The sequence below is a fragment of the Anopheles merus genome, chromosome 3R (genome assembly GCF_017562075.2).
Source record: "Anopheles merus strain MAF chromosome 3R, AmerM5.1, whole genome shotgun sequence".
Taxonomy (NCBI): Eukaryota; Metazoa; Arthropoda; class Insecta; order Diptera; family Culicidae; genus Anopheles; species Anopheles merus.
This window is the reverse complement of record NC_054084.1, coordinates 6,693,072-6,715,135: the sequence shown is the minus strand read 5'-3', so window position 1 is coordinate 6,715,135 and position 22,064 is coordinate 6,693,072. Positions and strand designations below refer to the sequence as shown.

Here is a 22,064-nt window from a genome sequence, read left to right as displayed (position 1 = left end):
CAAGTGTATCATAACCACAATTCCTGTTTTTATATCTAGCATAAAACCATCTTGTTACTGATTTGAACCTTTCAACAAAGGTTACCCTTGTACAGCATAAACAGCTCCACTTTAAATCAGCCAAGGGAATCGTAATTTTCCTTCTCCAATCCAAAAACCACCAGCACGAAATTGGAACCATTCGAAAGCACTCGCACACACGCACACCGCATAGCCAGACTTCCGAATCCTTTATGACAACGGAATGCTCTTAACCTACATAAACTGCCACAATCAATTGTTTCACGCGTCTTTCTTCCCCGACGTGCGGTAACGTGCCAGGTCGCCCACCCCGCCCATACTCTGGTGGAGGTGAAGTGATAGAAATTATGTTTTACTGCCGTTATCCGTCGCATAAAGCGTGGTTTCCTATTTCTTCTCCACCACCACCACCCCGCTGAGGAGTGTTCTTGTCGTCGCTGGTCGTCGCCCCATAACGAATGGGGACCATATTTCGGCCCACATTAAACGAACAGGGCTCGTAAAAGTAAAGGTGCTTATGCTGTTGTTTCATATTTGATTCTCTCTCGATGTCTCTCTCTCTCCATTGGAAGCACATTTTCATGACATCGTTTTATTGCGGCGATATGACGATCACGAGATGATTGAACTGTGATGGAAAAGGTCGATCGGATGGTTATTAAGTCGCAAGATTATGATGTGAAGATTACGCAGGAAAATCCTTATCTTTTGAACCGTAAAGCAGCTCAGAAATAGCGTTGACTAAATATAAAACACCAACAAAAAGCGCCTCAAACTATGCAACCCACATGACATTGCGCCGTAAGGTATGCAGCACGCATTACACAACGCAATTCTTTGTTGGTTATTACTTTATTTTAGCAAAGCTGTCATCTTTGTTTGTTTATTTCTATAATAAATTATGGTACAGCCAGTGTCAAGGCTATTGGACGAGTTCCTTTCGATAGGAACTCTGAATATACGTTCAACTGAAACCTCCAGTGCAGGACAGTACATTACTAATCGAGTGGTGCAGTGGTAGAGATCTATTCTATAATGCATTTTCGTATTAAGAAGAGTGATGTGATGAAGAATTAATGAAATGCAGTGCAATCGAACCAAGTCGCATGACGATTTGCACAGTAACCTAATACTTCTCTTCTTCTACGTACCTTTTACTGTCTACACGTGTACTAACCTACATTTTCATCGCACTCGTTCATGGCAAATAAATACATTCAGCACACTCCCCACCCAGTCTACAAACACACACAGCTACAACCTAGTTTTTTTACAGACTTCTCGCCGCTTCTTCTTCCTGTACAAATCACGAAGCACTCACTCACACAGTCTATCCCGCACAAGGAATTTGATTGTACCGGATACACGCGCCGATATTATCTTCCGGACTACCTCGATCGATTCCCTCGCCAAAGTGTATTCCGAGCCGAAACGGTGTAACGGACGTCTCCACCCGGCACGGTGAAACTCCCGGCGGGCACAGCGAGTTACCACAGTGTACCGGTCGGCAGCTGGGCAAATCACCCATCCCTACGCCTATGAAGTCCTCCACGATGCACGGTAATGTGATCCGATCGAGACAGTTGATGCCCTCGAACTGACGAGCGTGCCAGTCGGCACGTGACATTGCCTTACCTTTGCGTTTTTTCGGAGCTTTGATATGTTCTTCTTCCTCATCAAAGATGCTACGAGAGAAAAACGATGGGAAAAACCCATCAAAGAATCCACCACCGCCACCTCCAGATCCTTCCTCATCCGCCGCTGGCTCATCGGCAGCAACATCGGGATCTTCCTCTGCCGGAACTGGTTCATCGGCTGCCGTTTCCAAATCGGCCGCTGGTGCTTCTGGAGATGGTGCTTCCACGATTGGATCTGCAACTGGGGAAGGTTCCACTGGGATATCGGCTGCCGGGGCAAGAGGATCATCCGCTAACGATGGATCGGAAAACGGTCCAGTTCCGGTGGTTGGTCCCGCCGATCCTCCTGGCGATCCGATGCCCCCTAGTGGGCCTCCTCCTGCTCCTCCCGGTGCTCCCTGTCCGCCCGAACCCGGCAATCCAATCCGAAACGATTGATCATCACACGGTTCGTACGATACGGAGCACATACCCTTCTCCTGCCGGATACAGGCACGGTAGTTTTGGTTCGCTAGATACCGCCCATTCTCCGCGAAGTTAAACGTCTGTATCAGACCCTCCGATCCGGTGTAGTACTGCATGCATCCGCTCGGCGACCGCTGACTGAACGGGATCTGTGACACACGAATCTCCCACAGCCGCTGTGCGAACGACCGGGAAGCAAAGTTCATCTCCAGCTCAATCGGCTCCTCGGCGCGACTTTTCGGGTTCAAATCGTAGTACAGATGCTGGCCCGAGTTTTGTCCGCACAGATCAAACGGACTGATGCCTCCGATCAGCCGGAACAGGTCGCCTTCACACACCCCCGTTCGTCGATTCGGTTGACCCTGTGCACGAGAGGTCACTTGGTTACTGATGAGCTTCAATAAAGACCGCCCATTACATACCAGCGCGAAGTGGATGAAATCAAACTTGAGCTGCGAGATGTCGGGATTCATCAGCTTAATCTTCAGCTTGCAGCTGCCCAGATCCTTCGGCACGATGCCGGGGAACGAGGGCGACACAAAGTAGGTAATGTTGTTCACAATCTCCTCGTTACAGGTGGCAACGACTGGGAATGGAGTAATGCCGTTCAACAGCAAGCAATATTGAGCAACACACGCCACCGCCGTAGATACTTACACACACAGCACACGCCGAAGCCGAGTGCACATTGGCCCCGTGCCGTTCCGCCCCCTATGCGGCACTCGTACACGTTCATGCACATGCCCGTCCGGCGACCATCATCCGACAGGCATTCGTCATCGACCGGTACCGGCAGGAAGTTCAGCACTGAAAACGAAGGAAACACAGAGAGAGATAGTCAGAGAGAGTGAGAGAGAGAGAGAAGGTATCAAAATCCGGCATTCTTAATGGCGTCGAATGCCTCCAGAGAGAAACTACGGGCAGGGAGGAGGACGTGTGTGTTTAACTATTCATGAGCCTTATGAGGGGGTAATGAGGACGTGTTGTCTCGATACGTGGTGTTTGCTCCCACCTCCCCCGAGTACTGATCTGTTTTCGGATGGACGAAGCAAAGGAACGGCAATGCATCGAGGCTATTTGCTTAGCCTGGGGTGAGGCTGTTTGTATCCTATTTCTGGCTTTCTGGGATGAAAGGTTACATCGGGAGTTCATTTGATGGGCCATTAAAACGTTCCCTCAACTGTCTCCCTGCTGCTCCAGCCTGCCAAAGGTGCATTAAAGCTGCCCGTAGCAGCGTACTGCATTCTCGGAACATTTTAGCATCAAACTTGACCTCACAAATGCTAGTTAGATGATGCTTTCAAAATAAATGATTCCAGCAAGCTTGCCCCCCCTCCTCCCCTCTATCGGTGCTTTAAATCGGCTTTTCTCACCAGCAGAGCCCTTGCGCGCCCGTGCGCTGAACCTTCAGCAACCCATTTACGATTACTTTAGCTCGCACCATGGATTATTCAGCACCCAATTAACCACGCCGTCTTCTCCACATCCCAAGACGACGACGACGACGGCTTCTAGCATGCATACCCAAGCGTGTGCAGAGCAAACAAGTGTCTCCAGCCTTCCCATGTCTCCTATCCTGCAAACTGCTAACCAACCAAACGCCATGTAGGACGTCGTGTCTAGAATGTGAACTTACGCTATCAAGCGTCTCCTATACCTCCAATCCCGACCTCTGCACGAAGAAAGCCAGCACAAACTTTGTCCTCCTGCACTGCACTTCTATTCCTGCAGCGTGTACGGTGAACGTGTTTAGCTTGTTCAACAGCTAGTACTACTACCGGCAGCATTACAAAACTCTACTTCTAGGCTCCAGCTCAACCTTCCCGCCGTAGTGCCTCTACCAAACGGCCTGAGGTAGCTTATTCTTGTTATTGTTTTGCCCGGCAACCACACGGCTGCGTTCTTCCAGGGAGCATTACGCCACTGTACAGGGCCGTGGTTCTGGTACGGTCGGTCGTTTGTTAATTTGGTGTCAGATCTGTTTAACCAACTACCAAAACCTACTCCTCCCCGTTCCGAACGATCGGCTGCAGGCGCTTGGTGCATGAAGTTTGCGTTCCAAAAACCTCTGCTTCACTTACTTAGTAAGGGTGCATCGCAGAATGGTGCATCGCAGCGCGTGAGTGCACAGGGTGGCCCTGTGTAGTTTGAATCGCCTTGTAAGTAATGATTTAACTTCCTGGTTCATTTCAGTTCCTGCTCACAGCAGGATGGCGAAGTGGATTTTAGGAAGCTTTTAGCAAGAGCATTTTGTGTGTGTGCGCGCGTTGGAGTGTAATATTCAGCACACTGTTTGTAAAATGGTGTGTTTTAATAAAGGAGATGCACGGATCATTAATCAATGTTAAAAGCATGCAGGCTAATTTTTGAATGCTAACTATATTACACTCCCTGGTACGTCGATTTATCATGCCTTGCTTTTGGTCAATATCAGAAAAGTTCAACAAGCATTGGTTTCTTCGTGCAAAAACAAATTTGTTTATCGTTTCTTTTACCGGATGTGATAGGTGCTAGCTTGCTCGAACGGTAGTTCATGTTATATTACAGATTAAATTTGCTTTTGTTGAGATTTTTTTAGTTATATAAAACAATAGGATTCTTGTAAGGCCTTTCCTAGTGTAATATGCATTCCTATCTGATAAAGAAAACATACTTCTCTATTTATTCTCCTCAATACAGGGTTTCCCACGATTTATTGGTCGTTTCCCATCAATTTTTAATGGGTTTCCATATTTGTGTGGTGCGTTTCCACGAGTTTTTGGTCGTTTCCCAGAATTTTTTGGTCCCATTGTATTGATATCCAGTCGGAAAATACCAATATATTATGGAAACGAACCAAAAATCTATGGGATACGACCAAAAAATCGTGGGAACGCACCAAAAAATCATGAGATCTGACCAATAAATCGTGGGAAACCCTGTAAGCTTATAGTTATGCTTAAAATTGTATTCTAATATGTAAAGAACTTTTGAAAATGTCGTTTTTCATATCTACTTTTAAGGAAAATATTTAACATTTTTCCCCCATGAAAATTCCACTTCTAACTCCATTTTGTACTGAAAATTTTGAGAATTTACTTTTTTCTTTTTTTTTTCTTTTTGGCTCAACAACCGCTGTCGGTCAAGGCCTGCCTGTACCACTACTTGTGGGCTTGGCTTTCTGTGACTTATTGATCCCCCCATAGCAGGATAGTCAGTCCTACGTATGGCGGCACGGTCCATTTGGGGCTTGAACCCATGACGGGTATGTTATTAAAGTCGTACGAGTTGACGACTGTACTACGAGACCGGCTAATTCTCCTTCAATTGTTCAAAACATTTCTCTATATTTCCATTTGGACCATTTCTTTGTAGCATTGAGAATGGCTATACTGTTGTGGGTAAAATAAAGACTGAGAAAGACTATCCTTTATTAGGGAGCGAGACCATTTTCTGTTCTTTTGCCAACCAGGATAACAAAGTAGAAGGAACATTTATCGTATTCTTCATAATTCATTTGAAACTTGTAAGTTTTTTACGTATGCTAACATACAAATTATTTGAATGTAAAGCTAAATAATAAGCTTAATAAGCTAAAGCAAAATTGAAATAAAACAAAATAGCTTTATACGTATCTTGATCAACAAGCGGCGCCTAATCATCATAAATCATCATTTCAATTCATATCACAACATTTTCCCTCTACACAGAGACACACAACCAACCTTTAATTTTGCTTTAATTCCGTGACCTTCAACCGACCAGATACAGAACTTTCGCCACGAAGGTTGCAATCTTCCCCTGCTTTGCTGCTTGCCGCCGGAGGAACAAAACATCGCCTAACCACGCCAATCCGATCCGATGCAATCACACTACAATTATGCTGTTACACGAAACAACTGTTGTCCGAACTGTTGTTACACCTCCCTTTGCCTCCCCCACTCAATCGAATCCGGTTTGCCCCATCTTGCTCATCCACTTTCCCGTGGGGGGGGAAGGGGATGTGCTCCTTCCCCACCCTTCCCAGCAAATGACAAACCCCGAGGGCTAAGAATTTCACATACACAGCGATTAGCGAAAAACTTTCACCTCCGTTACAAACCCCCCCTCCCGCCACAAACGTTACCTTTCCCGGAGCGCCGTCTTGTGCCGCCCTGCTGCCGGCTGCTTGCGTCACCGTAGAAGGAAGCGACACCGGTCGATTCGCCGTAGCTGTACCGGCTGCGCCGCACGGAACCGGTTGCCGTCCCGTTGCCGTACCGGTTCGTAACTAGGTCAAAGGAATCGCTCGACCTTGCCCCTGACTCCGGGTCCTGCTGGTGGCCCGCTGGCGCTCCCCAAATGTCGTACGTCTTCATCGAGGGCCACGATTTGGCGGACAGGGAAGGTGCGGCCGAGCCGGGGGTGGGTCCTCCTCCTACCGTGAGGCCTACCAGCAGCACAACGAAACCCAGTGGCACCGGTGACCTCAAACCGGTGTGAATCCTTTTTCTTCGCTTACGGGCTCGAGCGGCGGAACGGCTTTCCTGCGCCGTGGTCATGCTGACGATGCAAATTCAAAACGGCTCGTCCCGCTCAAAGTAGGCAATAAATATTGAAGAAGGTTGTAAATCCCTCCCTCGTCCGAGGTCTATCGTTCTCGCACAGCTGCGCTTGTGGTTGCGGTCGCTTTCAGCGCTGGCCAAACTTCGGTACTGGCATTCTTGGTGGGTTCGAGTATTTTCATTCGAGCAGTCGCGTTAACAACACAACACAACAACTTTGGCTTTTGCACATAATAATTAGGAATTATGAGGTCACAAAATGAAATGACACTGCTGAACTTTTTCCACCACTTCCACCACACACTCAGCGAATCGAAACTTTTATTAGGTCACAGGGAAATTTAAGCCATCAGCGTTGTCTTCCGTGCGGCATTCGTGCGGTTGCTTTTATTCATTGCACTTTTAAATTTCACTCCAAAAAAACACACACATACACACTGGCACACACTTTGTCTTCTTCGTTTTCCCTGGGTGGTATTAGCACATCAGCTCATAAACAGGACCTGCTGCTATAATTTGAACCGTTTAGGCATTAATTAGGCTTCACCAGTAGCTTAAATAGCACGAGCTTTTTTTGGTGCTCTTTTAACGACCTTTTCACTCATAAACTTAGGCATTACCAACCTTACAGAATGTGTGTGTATATCGCTTTAAAATGTTACCTACAAACACACATACATATGGGAAAGGTTGTTGTTTTTGAATTACCACTAAATAAAACACCGCTGCACACAAACACGCTACCGTGTAGTACCAACTTTTGACCGGCACAATATTCCAGCGGGAAAACAATTTCCCCATACACACACGCACGCGCGACCCACTGTAACGGTATGCGGCGGATAGCGGTAGCATAAAAATGAATGCATAAATTATACCACAAACACACACACACATACACACAGTGCACACGGTGATGAAATTTTGCTGCCTCCTAAAGTTCTTATCACGGAACCAGCGAACCGGTGGCGGCCAGGGTGGATGTAAAGGAGCGGACCAATTTTCAGCTCGTAAATTTTTGGCCCAACCTAACTACTGGCGAAGCATACACACACACACCGAGGGTTGTTTATTGTTTTTCTTTCTGCAAACAGTGTATGGGTGTTATCAGGAAGAGAGCTTTTTTTTGCGGGGAAACGTATTTCATATTAAAATAAAGCTTGTTGACATGTTGAGTGGAGGGCGTGTGTGTGTATGTGGTCGTGTTTTCGATTAATCGCAAGAGAAAAACAATTTTATAATACGGGAATGGAAATTGCTTGAAATTAAATGCATTTTTGGATGCCCCTATGAATATCCTAGTGACTTAATTAAGCCAATATTTTCAATGGAACATAATTTAATTCAGATGCATTCTTTAACCTTCACACAAAGTAATGAAAAAAACGAAATTAAGTACATGCCAAGACACTCCCTTTACAGAAAGCAGCCTTCACAATGGTATTGGCAATTAATTACGCTTTCATCAACTTCCAATCAGCAGTCAATTATTGTTGGCAGAAAGCATTAGACCCGGAACGAACTTTTGAATGAAGTCCAAGCCGTTTCACCCCTCCTTGACCACGACCGCACGCAAAAATTGTCACTTTCGTACGTTCTCATTATCTTGCGCCTTTGCCCGCGGCAGCAGCACCAGCATCCCCACAAGAGACACACGCAAACACACACACACACACGCACGTTTGTGGCTTGCAACAAACTTTCTCCAATTACTGTACGCGCACGAGACTCGGACCGAAGCGAGAGAGTTTGTCGGATTGTCTTTGCAGAAAGGAACAGCGCGCGTGTGTGTGTTTGAGAAGTTGGTCATTTGCGGGGAAGCATTCCAGGGTGTGTTTGTAACCCACAAAAATAATGTCTTTTTAATCACTGGACGACCACACTCAGTTAGAAATGTTTGGTTTTGCGGTGGAATGTGTTTCCCTTTTCGTGACGTGTTTTTTTCGAAGTTTTTTTTTGCTAAACAAGTACAAAATGCCTGATATTCACTGATTTCTTTGATAGCATTTTGTATGTTTTATCAATTTTTAATTAAAAATCATTAGTCTTGTCTCGTTAGCTTCACATCTTACACGCGCGGCTTGATATCTCACTGATTAATCGAATGCCACTCAGTGTTCGCGCTGCTTATCTTCACACGCCCATCAAAATACACATAAAACCTCCCATTAACACCTTTCCTCATTAGCGAAATGAGTTATGCGATGTGCATCGATGCACTTCATCTTCGATGCACTTCATCTTCATTGCACCGCACACACAAGCACGCGCGAAAACAAACCTCTTTTGCTCAAAGCACGACCACATGAGTGTCCATCCACAGACACGTCCGTTCGAGACGATCACTTAAAGCATACTACTACTACACCCGATCCACCGCGATCAGCACCGGTCGGCACGATCGCTTTCATGCTCTCCGGGAGAAAGAGATCTTTCTTTCTCGTGATTCATGATTCATGCCTTCCGTTTCGTACCGAACTGCCCCGACACGAGCGACGAGCGATGCAAGTTTAAAAAGATCATCATCATTTCTTTGCTCGTTTTCCGACTTCCTTCCTTTCGGCGCACGTCTCTTAGTCAGGGCTCAGGAAGGTCAAATGTTTATGCGCTTACCAGCACGCTTTGCTGCTGGTTTAAAGGGAATGTTGGATGCAGCGGATGCATTGGACGAGGCTTCGGTGGGATGCTGCACTAAACAAACCCTCGCGCGAAGGGGCGTTAAGTGAGAAACACCACAACGAGCCCGTGAAGCACTCTTGAGCGAAGGATCGGAATGGTTTGGATCTAACGCCGGGGGTGCTAATGACCCTTCGGGAGTTTGTTTTGGTTAGCACTAGAGATTGATCGAAGTTGAAGAGGAGGTGTTTACATTTTGAAATGGTAATTAAATTACAAATTTACTGGAAATATCCTGGTCACGTCACCAATTATGTTTAGAAGGGCCAATTAATACCTTTAAAGTTTGCTTCCAAATTTGTCGAATTAATTGTTTATTAAAAAATTTAAATAATTTAAAACTTTACCAACAGATATCACATTTCATGCACCGTTGTCTCCTTCCAAATTTTCGCCGAAAATCACAACATCCTTCTCCTCCTCCTTAAGCATTTAATTTCCCGCGCCAGCAACATCCTCAACCCGCTCGCACACGTCTGTGGGTGACGTCCTTCCCCACCGAATCTTACTTGCAAATGATAAACGACGGCTATGCGTCACCAGTTGATCGATCGGTGAAGGCGTCACTTTGTCGTTAATCTTTCTTCCACTATCCCCCCCCCCCTGTTCCGGTGTATTGCTTGTACCGTTTTAGCGCAACACACAAAGATGATTGTTTCTCTCGTCCGGAAACAGCGTCCTGGGGAAACAAAAACAAAAAAACACTTCCAGCTCGATGAATTTGTGGATCGATTTTTGAAGGGCACAGCACACCCTTCGAGGTGGCCACAGTGTCATCGACCTCGGCACGCTTTTAGTGGCGCTTTCCTTCCATTCCGTTTGCGTACCATCCGAATCGCTTCACGTTTTCGTTCCGTTGCGTATTGCGTGCGGTTTACGGCCGACTGTGCGCTTGCATGACCTACTTTAAGCGTTGATGCACATTTCTTCAAAAAGTGTGCGGCACTGATCACATGGTTTAAGCTGCTTCTTTTCGCGTCAAAGTCATGGTAAAACAAACCCCAAAGGTGTGCTGATAGATCTGGTGAAAAGCACACTAAAACACTAAAACGCCATCGTAAGCTTCTGTTTACTTTTCGTAATTAACCTCAGACATTGTATTGCCCACTGTAAAAAACCAACAACGGAACTGCTAAAAACTATACCACAAAAAGCACTCGAACGAAACGCAGAAGCAAAAACCAACCACGAGACACAGAGCTGCAACACACAAAAAGCCCGCGACAGATATACCCACAGACCCACTAACCACTAATCATCATCCACCTTGAGAGAGCCGCCGCTTCCGAAGGGAATTAGCTTCGTCTGATGTCTTCGTCTTCGTGTGAGCACCTTCAATTGCATCGTTTCTTTTCTTTTTTTTGCTTCTTTGTTGTTGTCGTCTTTCTCTATTTTCCTCTTGTTTCCTCCTTCCCGCGCGCGCGCACACACACACGCGTTCAAGTGGGGTTTGTGTAGTAATTTCACTTTTCTTTCAATTTCTGGTTTCCATCAACCGTCACACCGCCGCACGTTTGCCCTCAGGTGGAAAGTGTTTCCGATCCCGCGTCGGTGTTTACCTCGCGGCGCGTTGCGGAGGAGAGGCACATTTTTGCTGCCTGAAGGTGGGGCAGGCAGGGCGCTGCCTCTTAAACGAAAGTCAAGACTGCTCGTTGTACGCAGGCAAACATGTGAAACACTTTTGTCGGGTGTGACACGTTTGATGAACTGATCTCGGTACGCCTCCGAGAGGTCGCAGTGTTAAGAGCTGGCAGGTTATGTCGTCGATGTGGGATATTTTTTATTTCATCAATTTCCCCTTCATCACTGATGTTGTGGGGTATGTAACTTGGGGAAGAGTATGAAAAATGTGGTTCAAGACTGCCGAGGTCAAAGATGCTGGCGAAAAGTGAGGTCAGTAAGATCTTCTGCAATCAATTACAAGCGTGAAGAGGACTAACGATTGTTGTTGTTTAAAGCTGAAGTACAGTACATTGTGTTGATAACTTTGTTGCATTTGGTGCAACTTGTGCAAGCAACAAACTATTTCCAAAAATAAATATTACACATAAAAAATCATCTTTAGGAGTTTTTTTACGAAATGATGGAACAATTTCGAAGGTTTTCAGAAACGCAAGAGATAGAGCTTGAAATAGATATTCAACTATATTTTTTCAGTTTCAATCCGAAAGTTTCTTTTGCAAATTCAACTATTCATACAAACATCTCACATCTCAAACACGCATCTCAGATTAAAGAATAATATACCATATTTCATGTGACCTCAACCACTCGAATAGCAATCAGCGGATGTTAAATGTTTCTTCTTCTACTTGGCGTAACGTCCTACGCGGACATGCCGGCCTATACAACAGACTTTTGAGACTTGATTCATTACCACGTAGCCGGATAGTCAATCCTTGCTACGGGGGGAAGGTCCATTCAGGGATTGAACCCATGACGGGCATGTTATTAAGTCGTTCGAGTTGACGACTGTACTACGGGAACGCTCTTTATATTATGTTATATGTTATGTTTATAATCGTTAGAAAAAGCAATTTGAAGATAGTGATGCATCACATGTACCTAAAGAAACACTGTACATAAAAAATTTAAACGGTTTTGTTTTTAAATATGGTTCAAATTTGTTTGAAAATGTTTACTGTTGTTCATTTTTCTTGACCCAGTTCTTCCAAATGATTACAACGCCAAACGATGGTCGCGTACAAACATTGTACTACGCTCTCATGTGCGATGCTAGCGCCATCTGTTAGTGAGTTTGAAGACCTCATTTGAAAATAACGGCAAATTTATCAAATCAAATAAAAAAAACAAAATGCCGAGATTTATCGAGAATAGTATTTTTTCAGTTTTACTTTACTTAAAATAACTTACCATTTTATTCAAAGTAGTGATCCAACGACATGTTTATTGTGATAAATTTAAAATAAAAACCAACATCAGTGTCATCCCGTTTTTTGACAATAACAATCGTAAGCGTTTAATAATGATAATAAAATATTATTCATATTCATATATAAAAAAAAATACACCTAATACGTACGTATGTATAAGCCTACGCAATGGAAAGCATACATAAAACAACACTCTAACATAGAAATCATTATCGTATATAGTTCTGATTGATCGTTCTGAAGTCGTACCTCCACACTGTACACGTTTGTATATAAATTCCCTTCCCTCATCTATTTCCCATGCATAATAAAGCAAATGCGACAACGAACGTGTTGAGAACGAACACGTAAACGTAAGCTCTAGCGACAATCTCTAACGCAAGATAACACATACACCTTTTTAGATACGTCCAACACACCGAACATAGACAAACATTTAACATTTTTGTACACCCTGCACGCTACAAGACGCTTAAACCTGATAGCCTGATAAAGAGCTGGCTAGTGTACATAAGAAAGGCGTAGCTGCTCTTGGAAAAAACAGCCGCCGATAAATATCTATCACTAAAGCTTGTACAACTTCTCCACGGACACAATCAATGCACACACTCACGCAGATATAGGGACGGCAATAAGGACGATAGAAGAGAGCGCAAGGATCAAAGGACCCACTCAAGCAAACACAACCATCGATCTCTTGCAAGCTGTTCCCGCTGATCATCATCACCATCATTGCGCTTAGTCATGATATGCGTGGAGAGTGGATTTTGCCTTCATCGGCAAGATCGCTCTCTAGGAACTTCGGCTCAAATAAAATCGAACTCTTCCTGACTCAACCTGCTCTTTCTTCGAGTCGTCCAAACAGCGTCGTCCCATCTAAAACCCTGTCAGAGTGCTCCTGTCATTTGTGTGCCTTTCGTTCCCCCTTTCTTCGCTATAATTAATTTGTACATCGTCCTATTTCGAAATAAAAATGAGGAGTATGCATCAGTGTGAGCCTCACTTTTCTGCCTCTCTGTCCGCCAGCCACGTGCTTAGACGTGCTGATCGATACCGGTGTTGGGCGCGTCCTCCAGCTTACGCCACACAACGTTACACATCTCGCGTACCAGTGCCTTCTCGCCGTCGTCCAGCTGATCCGGTGGAGTGTTGCCGATTCGTTCCCGCTCTAGCTGCTCGCGTACTTCCAAAACCTGCAGCGCTCGTACGACCGCTTCGGGACGGCCGGAGATGGGATCGGGATGGGAGGAGGTCGTTGTCACCTGCCCCGTGCCGTTCGTTGTGGCACCGGCGTTGGTCGTTGCACTATTGTTCAGTACTACCGCTCGTTCCTCCTCTAGCTGCCGTATCCTCGACTCAAGTGCCCGGACGTACTGAAGCGTTTGATCGCTTAGGGTCGATCGCATGTTCAGATCCTATGAGGGGGAAGACCCGAAAAAGAAACCGTATAAGATTTCAGCTCCTAAATAAAGCGTATTCCACACAAGAACTTACCATTCCATTACGTCCAAACTGCGCAATGTTGTGCAGGTTCTCGTCGGCATTCGTGCTAGAACTGCTGCCATCGCCGTCGTCTCGAAGCGGGACGGCCGAATTGCCCGAATTACCACAGCTAGAGCAGACCGTAGCCGTACGACCACCTGTATTGTTTCGTTCCTCGTCCAGATACAGGCACAGCTCCTTCAGCTCCAAATTGTCACGGATCAGCTCCTGCTGCTTGTCATCCAGCTGTCTCAGTTTCGTCTACAATTTACAAAAACACAAAACATGATACACACATCAGCATATTGAGGAAGTCATTGCGAGGCCTTTGAGGACCTCATCTCATCCAACCTACCTGATAAGCGGAGACCTCCTGCCGCATAACGCTCGCCGTGTACCTGCCGAACCGTTGCCATTCCCGGGCCAGCTTGCGTCCCTTCTGCCGGTCGTCGTCCAGGAAGCAGCACAGATCTCGCAGCTCCTGATTGTCATCGCTTAGCCGCTGATTAGCCTCTTTCAGTGCCCGCAGCTCGGCCAGCAGATTCTGTTTGGGCGTTGTCAAATTGAAAGGAAAGAAAAATGGAAACGAACGCATGAATAAACAATAAAACGCGTTAAACGCTTTAGTGGAGAGTTTGTCCAGCTTCTTGCGGGAATTCGCTCCAGACATAAAGAAGCTCCCCGGACTCGGTTGATTTAACCTACTTCAGAAGGAGACATTAAGCAAACAATCAAACACACACACACCCACAGAGACACGGTGGGCTACATTTAGCAGCAGGCCCCATCCGGCTTCCATTTAACGAACTCTTCCCAATCTCACCGTGCGTCACGTTTGCGTGATGATACGCAAACCCCAAAACGTGGGGAGCAAACATGTGCGCGAAATGGGAACCCACACTTCAGCTCTCTACCACCACCACCACCGCCGGAAAGAATGTGAATCGTGTGTCGTGAAAAGTCACGTACGGTGAGACTAATTTACATTTCATTCTATTACACTTCCTCGGTGTGCGACCGGGCCTCCGGGCGCTTGAAGCCGCGGCAAATCAAACGCCTTTTTCGGGTGATAATGATGGAATCTTACCGAGCGTTGGGAGGTTTTTTCGTCTTCGCTTTCGCTACGACCGCCACTTGATGGTGAGTTTGGAAAGTACCGAGACACTACCGAGTGTAGACACCAGACCACGATCAACGCTGGACTCTTGGCGGTGTGTCTAAGTGGTCCTCCCGCGATCGTGGCGCATCTTGAAGGCGCATTATGATCCATCATTCCTGGGGAACTACAGACACACACACACAGATGGGGGATGGAAAATCGTGTGCTTTCAAATTAGGAAAATCTCTTCTACCGTAACACATGGCGCTGGATGCTGCAGAGAATTATATCTCCCCATCTTCCATGATCTTCCCCAAACCTCGCCGACCACTAGCGAAGATGTTCCGGCTAGAGGAAAAACCTCTTCAAAATCGCCCACCACAACCACTTACACCACACACACACACATACATAAGATGCTTTCTTCCGACTTGCCTCCAGGCGGGAGAGGTCCGAATTCCCGCACATGCAGATTGCTGAGCATGGTCCGCCCGATCATTTTCTGGCTGTTGACCTTTTCTCTAGCTGCCGCCGCCACTTGCTGGGAGTGGGAGGAGCGATCATGCCCACAGGTAAGCCGGGTGCAATATGGTGCGGGTGAAATGATGAGCCACGAACCCGGCTGACGGTGAAATTGGACGGCAGGAAGAATGTGGGATTGAGAGAAAGCAGAAGCATTCCTGTATTCTTTTTTTATTCGGTGGGGGAGCATACGTTGAGAGTTATATTGTTTTATTATTGGATTTTTGAATGGGTCTATGAGGGTGCAAGGAAGGTTGAGCTCTTATTAAGCTTAGGTTTATTCTTTGTTTTCGTAAGATTAGATGCATTTTAATGACGCCCTGAATTTAATGACGCAATATTCTAAATATGCAACAATCTTCCTTCCAATAGGTCATAACCTCGAACAAACACAAGCTTTCCCCTCCAAACAAATAGACGAAAAAATTTCTTTTTTAAATATCTTTATGATAATTACCCTTCTTTTACTACGTGATAAATGACTGGACTGGAGCCTTGCAGCCTTGACTGATATTATCGCTGCCATTGGCGTAACGCAAAGGTAAAATTTAATTTCCTAATTAGAAACACAACACCCAACAACTAATGAGCTAATGAACGTGACCCCCCTCTTGAGGAAAATAATCATCCAAAACGGTCACTAACAAATCGCTTACACGCTTACAGCGCAACCCTCGGAGGAGTTGAAGTGAGCTTAAGATAAATAATGCAAACATGTGTACATGGCAAGCAACTCAACCATATAAAATCCGGCCAAACCTACCGAACCGAAGCTCCTTCTTCTTTGCCAGTGCTGTTTGGTATTAAATGGCCCCGAAAAATGAGCTATCAAACGAGGAGCTTGCGAGGTGAGGAGTTGCAAGCCTCATAACATCCTCTCCGTTTTGAAGATGCATCACCAATGAAGATTGTTAGTTAAATTTTAATATGCATTCACGGTTGTAATTTCTTCAAACTGTCATCCTTGAATGACAAAAATAAATCTTATCATCAGGTCCAAAGAAGGTCATCTTAACCCTACTCCACACTTCCATCTAACGAGATGTAATTATTACCACAAAATCAAGCACGAGTAAACACAGTTCTCACATTGATTTGCAGTCGGCCCCGCAATGCAGGCTGGGAACAAACATGTGATCCAATTCTTCAGATGTTTCTGTTCCCAGCCCACCGCAAAACCCACAAACCCCGCCAAACCAGCGAGAAGAATCGATCCCAAACCACTAACACCGAATGGTGTGCGCGTCAGGAATGGCAAGAATGAAGGGGTATTAATTTTTGCACAGCCCAAGCTTTGTGCCGCATTTGGCGGCGTTTCATTCAACATTCACCTGCGCAAAAACACGCGGATCAGGTTTTGCTTTTCCCTTCCTTCTCCAGTGCTCACACGAATGGAGTAATTTCCACGCTGAAAGAATCCTGTCCTAGCCCCTAACCAGCCTCTCTCTCGGCTGCCCCCTACATCTACTTGGGAAATCGTACGATTGGGCTTATAGTTAGTCGGTGCGAATTAAAATCGAAGCAAAAGTGCAGCGCAATAATCTTCACTTGTGCGCTGGTGCTTTGCGTTCGGAATTTCGCTTTAATTATCCTCTACCCTTCAGCGGTAAGAGCAAAGCAACCCCCGACTAGGGGAGATGCAACGGGATACCTTACCGAGAAAAGGCGCACGAGGAAGCCAGGGGAAATGCGATCGATCGCGAGGTGCGATTTATGAAACGGTAAATAAAATGTTGCTTCCTTTCGGTGAACGGAGTGGCGGGAAACAAACACAACAAGCCACAACCAAATGCAAACATAGAACGATCTAAAGGGGGTAGCAAGGGGGCATTTGGAGGGCCTTCAAATGAGAGTTCGATACCGTTTCACCATCCCCGGGAATGGGGCAGGAAGTAGCAAATTTATCTCACCATTTTTTCTTTCGATTTTTGTATTTTGTTTTTGAATCTAGAATTGTGTGCGTGTGTGTGGGGAACTGGGATCTGTTCTCGGAGCAGAGGTTTGCGCTTGGGAAGATTCGTTTTGCTTCTTTTTAATGCCATTTTTCTACGACAAATTGGTATCTATAAACCCAAGACGCAAGACTAAGGACAGTGCTGTAGATGGAAAGAACATTTGCTCTCTGTGGTATTCAGATTTCTTTGATTATGCTGGCCCCTTGCTTTGTTGCAATCTGTTGTGCTTCATCTGTTTCTGCAAACGACGCTCTGTGAATGATTGAATTAAATTGCTTTTCTCTGTTCCGGAAATGTCCAACCACGACGTCCCTTTGTACACTTTGGCCTTCTTGAAGTTGCCGTTTTGTTAGACATTGGCATAGGTATTGCTATGAATAGCGAACGATTTTGAGGATTAAATGAAACTAATTATTGAATCCTCAATAAAGCGATCATTCCTACATAGAAGCTCCAATAACATTAACTATCGTATACATTCTTCAAATATATTTGTTCCTCATAATTAACATAAAACGGAGGTAAAGTAAATCAACAGTTTCACATGTATTTCCATCTCTGTGTCAAGCATCCGAGCACCAAGATAGGAAATAAACTCCAAACCATTTACCCAGCGCTTTGTGCCAGGCTGCACCTCTTTTTGATTCCCCACTGCATTGCAGGAATCCAATTTTCTCGCCTCTCACATTCCTAGCCACAACAACCCCCAGGAAAGGCCACAGTAAAAACACCACTCACCAGAAAGCTTTGAACTATCGGCCGGGTGGAGCAACAAAAACACCGAAACGGTAGGTCACAACGTAATCGTCAGTACCACAGACACAGAGATGCAAACGTGCCACGGTAAAAGAACGCTGTGCGATCAATTGAAATTAATTTCATTGGCCCCGGGATCCGGTGCCGTATTTGCTCAAAGCCCAGTTCCACCGCGCCGGTGTTCCACCGATCTACTTTTCCACCTTGATCGTTTTCCCTCCGATCGCTGCAAAATGCCAGAAATAATACCCGCACAACCGGCCCGATGTCACGATGTAGTAGTGCGTTGGCTAATACTCTATCAGACGGGCAAAAGACGCCCTTTCCCCTTCCCCCCCGGGCACCCTAATGATCGAGAGTTCACACTTTGCCGCTAGAAATGTTACAAACTCCACCCATAATTATCCAACCCAGTGCTAGGGAAGGGGGCGATGGAGCTAGTGGTAGGTTGCATTTATGAGCGATTTATTGAGCGATTGTAATTATAATTCGTTAATTGCTGGCACCTTCGCCGCACGAGTCGCCGATACCCCACCCCCTTTGGGGATTGGATTTGAGAGGGGAACAGGGGAAGCGATTTTGCCGTGGGAGTTCCTGTCAAGCGTAAAACCCACCCGGTAACGTTCACCCATAGACCCGCGACGTGCTACACACAATTTGCTCGACCAGCGACCCGCCGGACCTGAGGGAAATAATAGAAAAGAAAAAAAACCGGCCCACCAAAAGGTGAAAAGTGTTTTCGATTTACTGCCCGCTAATGTTCCACTTATGCAAGTAAACATAAAACGGGACCCTTTCGGGAAGGGAAATCGCTCTCCCGCCCGTCCCGTCTGCTAACTGTCCGTTGGCGAAGGGTTCTTTCACAGCTTCAAAGGCAAACCTTCAAACCATTCTCTTTGTGCCGCATTTTTCAGTCGTTGTTTTTGTTATTGCCTGTCTCTTCTTCTACTTCTTGTCTATTCGATTACCATCTCCCTGTGTGCGCCTTTCCAGGCCCTCGCTGCAGTTTTCTTTCATTTCTTTCTTACAAATGTGTTTCCTGCTTCAATCAATTTTCTTGTACCCTTGTGCCCTTCAATAGCAACCCTTCGTGCCCTTCAATAGCAACCACTTTTTTCTATTTATTCTAATATTATTTCCTCCGTTTAACCGCCGTGAGGGTTCCCTTTCTCCCCCTCCGTTCCACATGGAAAGCGTTTGTCTCTTGCAAATGATGTTTGAAAGGAGGACAAAACAACACAGCCGCACGGCCGCGAGTGCGGAGCACGGAGTAAACACACAAGTTATATTAGAGGGGAGCGAGAGGGGAAAAAAGAAAACAAGAAAACACCAACCCTCCCCAAGATAGTCGTGTGGAATTTCGAATTGGGTTCCGGCGCAGCAGTGCACGTGACACGTGACAGGAAGAGGAGCAGAGGCAAATACAAACAAACGCGTAACCTATTTCTCCGCAACTCCCTCAACGGTCAACGGTTTTGTTTGGGTGGGTCTTCATGGCGAGCGAAGGGCTTTGGACATCCTTTTCCCCTGTTTACAACCGAAACCGTTCCCGTAACAGCTGTTCAAAGTGCTGGTAGCAAATGACTCTTCACACTCTTCGGGGCCGGTGCCGGTGCGGGTGCTTTAATTCAAACCATATGTGAAGGGAGCTAAGCTCTCTTCTCCACGCCTTGTATCAATTATCATGCTTTCTGGAGATCCCAGAAAAAAGAGATCTCGAGAAAAACGTTCAACAGAAAATTGACATGTTTATCGATCACCTCAGATCTGGGATGAGCTGATCAAGAACACCTCAACCTGAAGATCAAAGAGCCTAAGAGGCCAAGGCACGCGCGCTCATCTTCTGAAGATGACTGGTGTTGGCCCGGTTGAATTTGATAATAATCTCTCCATTTCATCTCCAGTTTCATCTAGCACCCGGGCAGGATTCTTGAGCGTTACCCGAAACAGTACAGATGGATCGGATTCCGAAACGATCCCACATAGGAGCGTTATGTAAAAGTGTTGGAATTGGGTCATTCGCTGGATTGAACATTCTATTTATGGCTATTTATTTATCCTATTCCGCTTTCGTAGCCCTATCAACTGTGTAATGTACGCTGTTTGCATGCTACCGGAGGTTTATGATCATCTTGGGTGTTGAATGTACACAAACATGTGCTGAGTTTGTTTATAAAACATCGTTTTTTTTTGTTGCCCAGAGCGTCCTATTTCATCATTCTGACACATCTCCAGCGTTGTGTCCCTTTAAAAAGTGCTGTAACAATCAACAAACATCAGAAATGACTCCAAAGCCGTCTCAACATCTCAATCAACCATCCGTGGTGTAGAATTTTATTCGCGTCAGTTCCGTTAATGACTCTGTCCACTCCAATGCTCTAATGATGAATTGTCTTTAACGAACGATATCCTCCCCACACAAATCTCTTTCGGGGTAAATAATCACTTCCAAGCTTATAAACATATCATCCACACACCGCATAACAACAATCACAACAAAAACCCTTTTAATACCAACATCCTGCGGTGTCGGTAATCCCTCGACTCGCCAAAGAGGGAGACTCCCACTCCGCATCTGCCGTAGCGAATTCCAATACACACACACACACGCCCAGATCGCCGCTTCTTGCTCACCGGCACACCGGGACCTGACCCACTTCACAGCACACAGTGGTTAGAGCTACTGGTTCAGTGCGTAACCACTGATTAGCCCCTTTCCTCCCCCTCGCGCGACACCCCATCATAAACACCTCCCGAGGAGCGGGCGGGATGTCCTCCATCCGAAGAAGATGAAGAGATTAAAAGTCGTCCAAAGCCTGAAACCCGAAGCCATGTCCATCCCTGCGTCATCAGCCGTAACCAATTCTTGGTGGACCGGGACGGGAGGGGGGAGGTCTGCGGCCCCCTTTTTCTCAGGCGAATCAATCAGCCGGTCGGGTAGGTTGCGGTCTCATAAATCCAATCGAAGACTCCCCGGTAGCCACCCGGTGCGTCGTCCGGAAGTGCTCACGACCCCGCGCGCTCGAGACCCCGTTTTGCTTACGCATGCACACCACACGATGGACGATGACGATGATGATGGCGCAGTGGCAGAATGGTGGTGTCAGTTAATTAAGTGTACGACCGTGTACACCCGGCCGAAGCCGAGGAAGTTAGTCTTCTAATAACGAATGCGTCCGGTTGAAGGCCGCCGGCACTTGGCAGCGTCCGGCTTCACATCCAGGGAGATGCCTGCACCAACAGAGGAATGCCGTGCCATCCCTTGTTCGCTCTCTTTCCATGTCTCTCTCTCTCTCACCAGCCGGACAACACAACCCGAGACCCGACGGACCCGTTTACACATGTTTTGCAGCCCTGCACATGGGCTGCTTCTTCTACCAATCTGCTGGGCAGGCTTGGTTGGGAGACAAGCGCATATTCTTCGCCCTCTCCGCCGTGGGACACTGGGTGTCCGCAATGGGTCGTGGGAACTGAAATTTGAAGACGTCCACAGCGCGACATCGCAGCATCACACACGCCCTGGATCTCTCTCCCCGAATGCCCCGAGATGCTCTACAAAGCTACACACAAGCGCGCGTTTGTGTGAAGCGAGCGATGAGTAGCAGCAGTCGTTTTGGCTTCGAAAAACTCATGTAGGTCATTTTTTAACCAGTGATCTGCTTCCCGCTTATCCAGCCCGATTTGTCAGCGACTCCCAAGCGCTCCAGCAAGCACGCTCACTCACACCACACCATTAATCATCTTTTCTTCGCCACCTCAATGGTGCGGGACAATTTGTTATACTTACCCAAATCTTCTACACCCCGCACAAGTCCGACGGCTAAAGGATTAAAACTTACACAGAATCGGATCCGTTTGCTTGCCCCAACAGGCCCGGCAGGATATAGTGATGATTAAACGCCTCAAAGTCTTTGTGAGCATTGGGCATTGGAGTTGGCCTTTTCTTCTCGAAACACTTTGTATCTCTGCGCGCGTTTCACAGTGAAGTCGTCACTTGCTTTAATGAGACCGACCTGTCATTAGGGTGAGCGGGT

General features: G+C 46.3%; 2 protein-coding genes across 2 annotated transcripts in view; both read right to left on the bottom strand.

Moving 5' to 3' along the window:
* Positions 1–896: 896 nt before the first annotated feature.
* On the bottom strand, positions 897–8,992 carry LOC121595874. Its single transcript, XM_041920207.1, has 5 exons — positions 8,928–8,992; positions 6,229–7,152; positions 2,781–2,930; positions 2,546–2,709; positions 897–2,485 (listed from the first exon to the last, which is right to left on the bottom strand). Exons 2-5 carry the CDS (start codon positions 6,641–6,643, stop codon positions 1,352–1,354), a joined length of 1,863 nt encoding a protein of 620 aa, XP_041776141.1. The 5' UTR covers positions 6,644–7,152; positions 8,928–8,992; the 3' UTR covers positions 897–1,351.
* Positions 8,993–12,885: 3,893 nt separating this feature from the next.
* Positions 12,886–22,064, bottom strand: part of LOC121596034 (mediator of RNA polymerase II transcription subunit 15) — a 42,665-nt gene continuing 33,486 nt past the window's right edge. The window contains exons 3-5 of the mRNA XM_041920602.1: positions 14,054–14,242; positions 13,711–13,959; positions 12,886–13,631 (exon numbers count right to left, since the gene is read on the bottom strand). Of these exons, the coding sequence (XP_041776536.1) occupies positions 13,251–13,631; positions 13,711–13,959; positions 14,054–14,242 (819 nt within the window). The 3' untranslated portion in view covers positions 12,886–13,250. The remainder of the gene's footprint in view (positions 13,632–13,710; positions 13,960–14,053; positions 14,243–22,064) is intronic.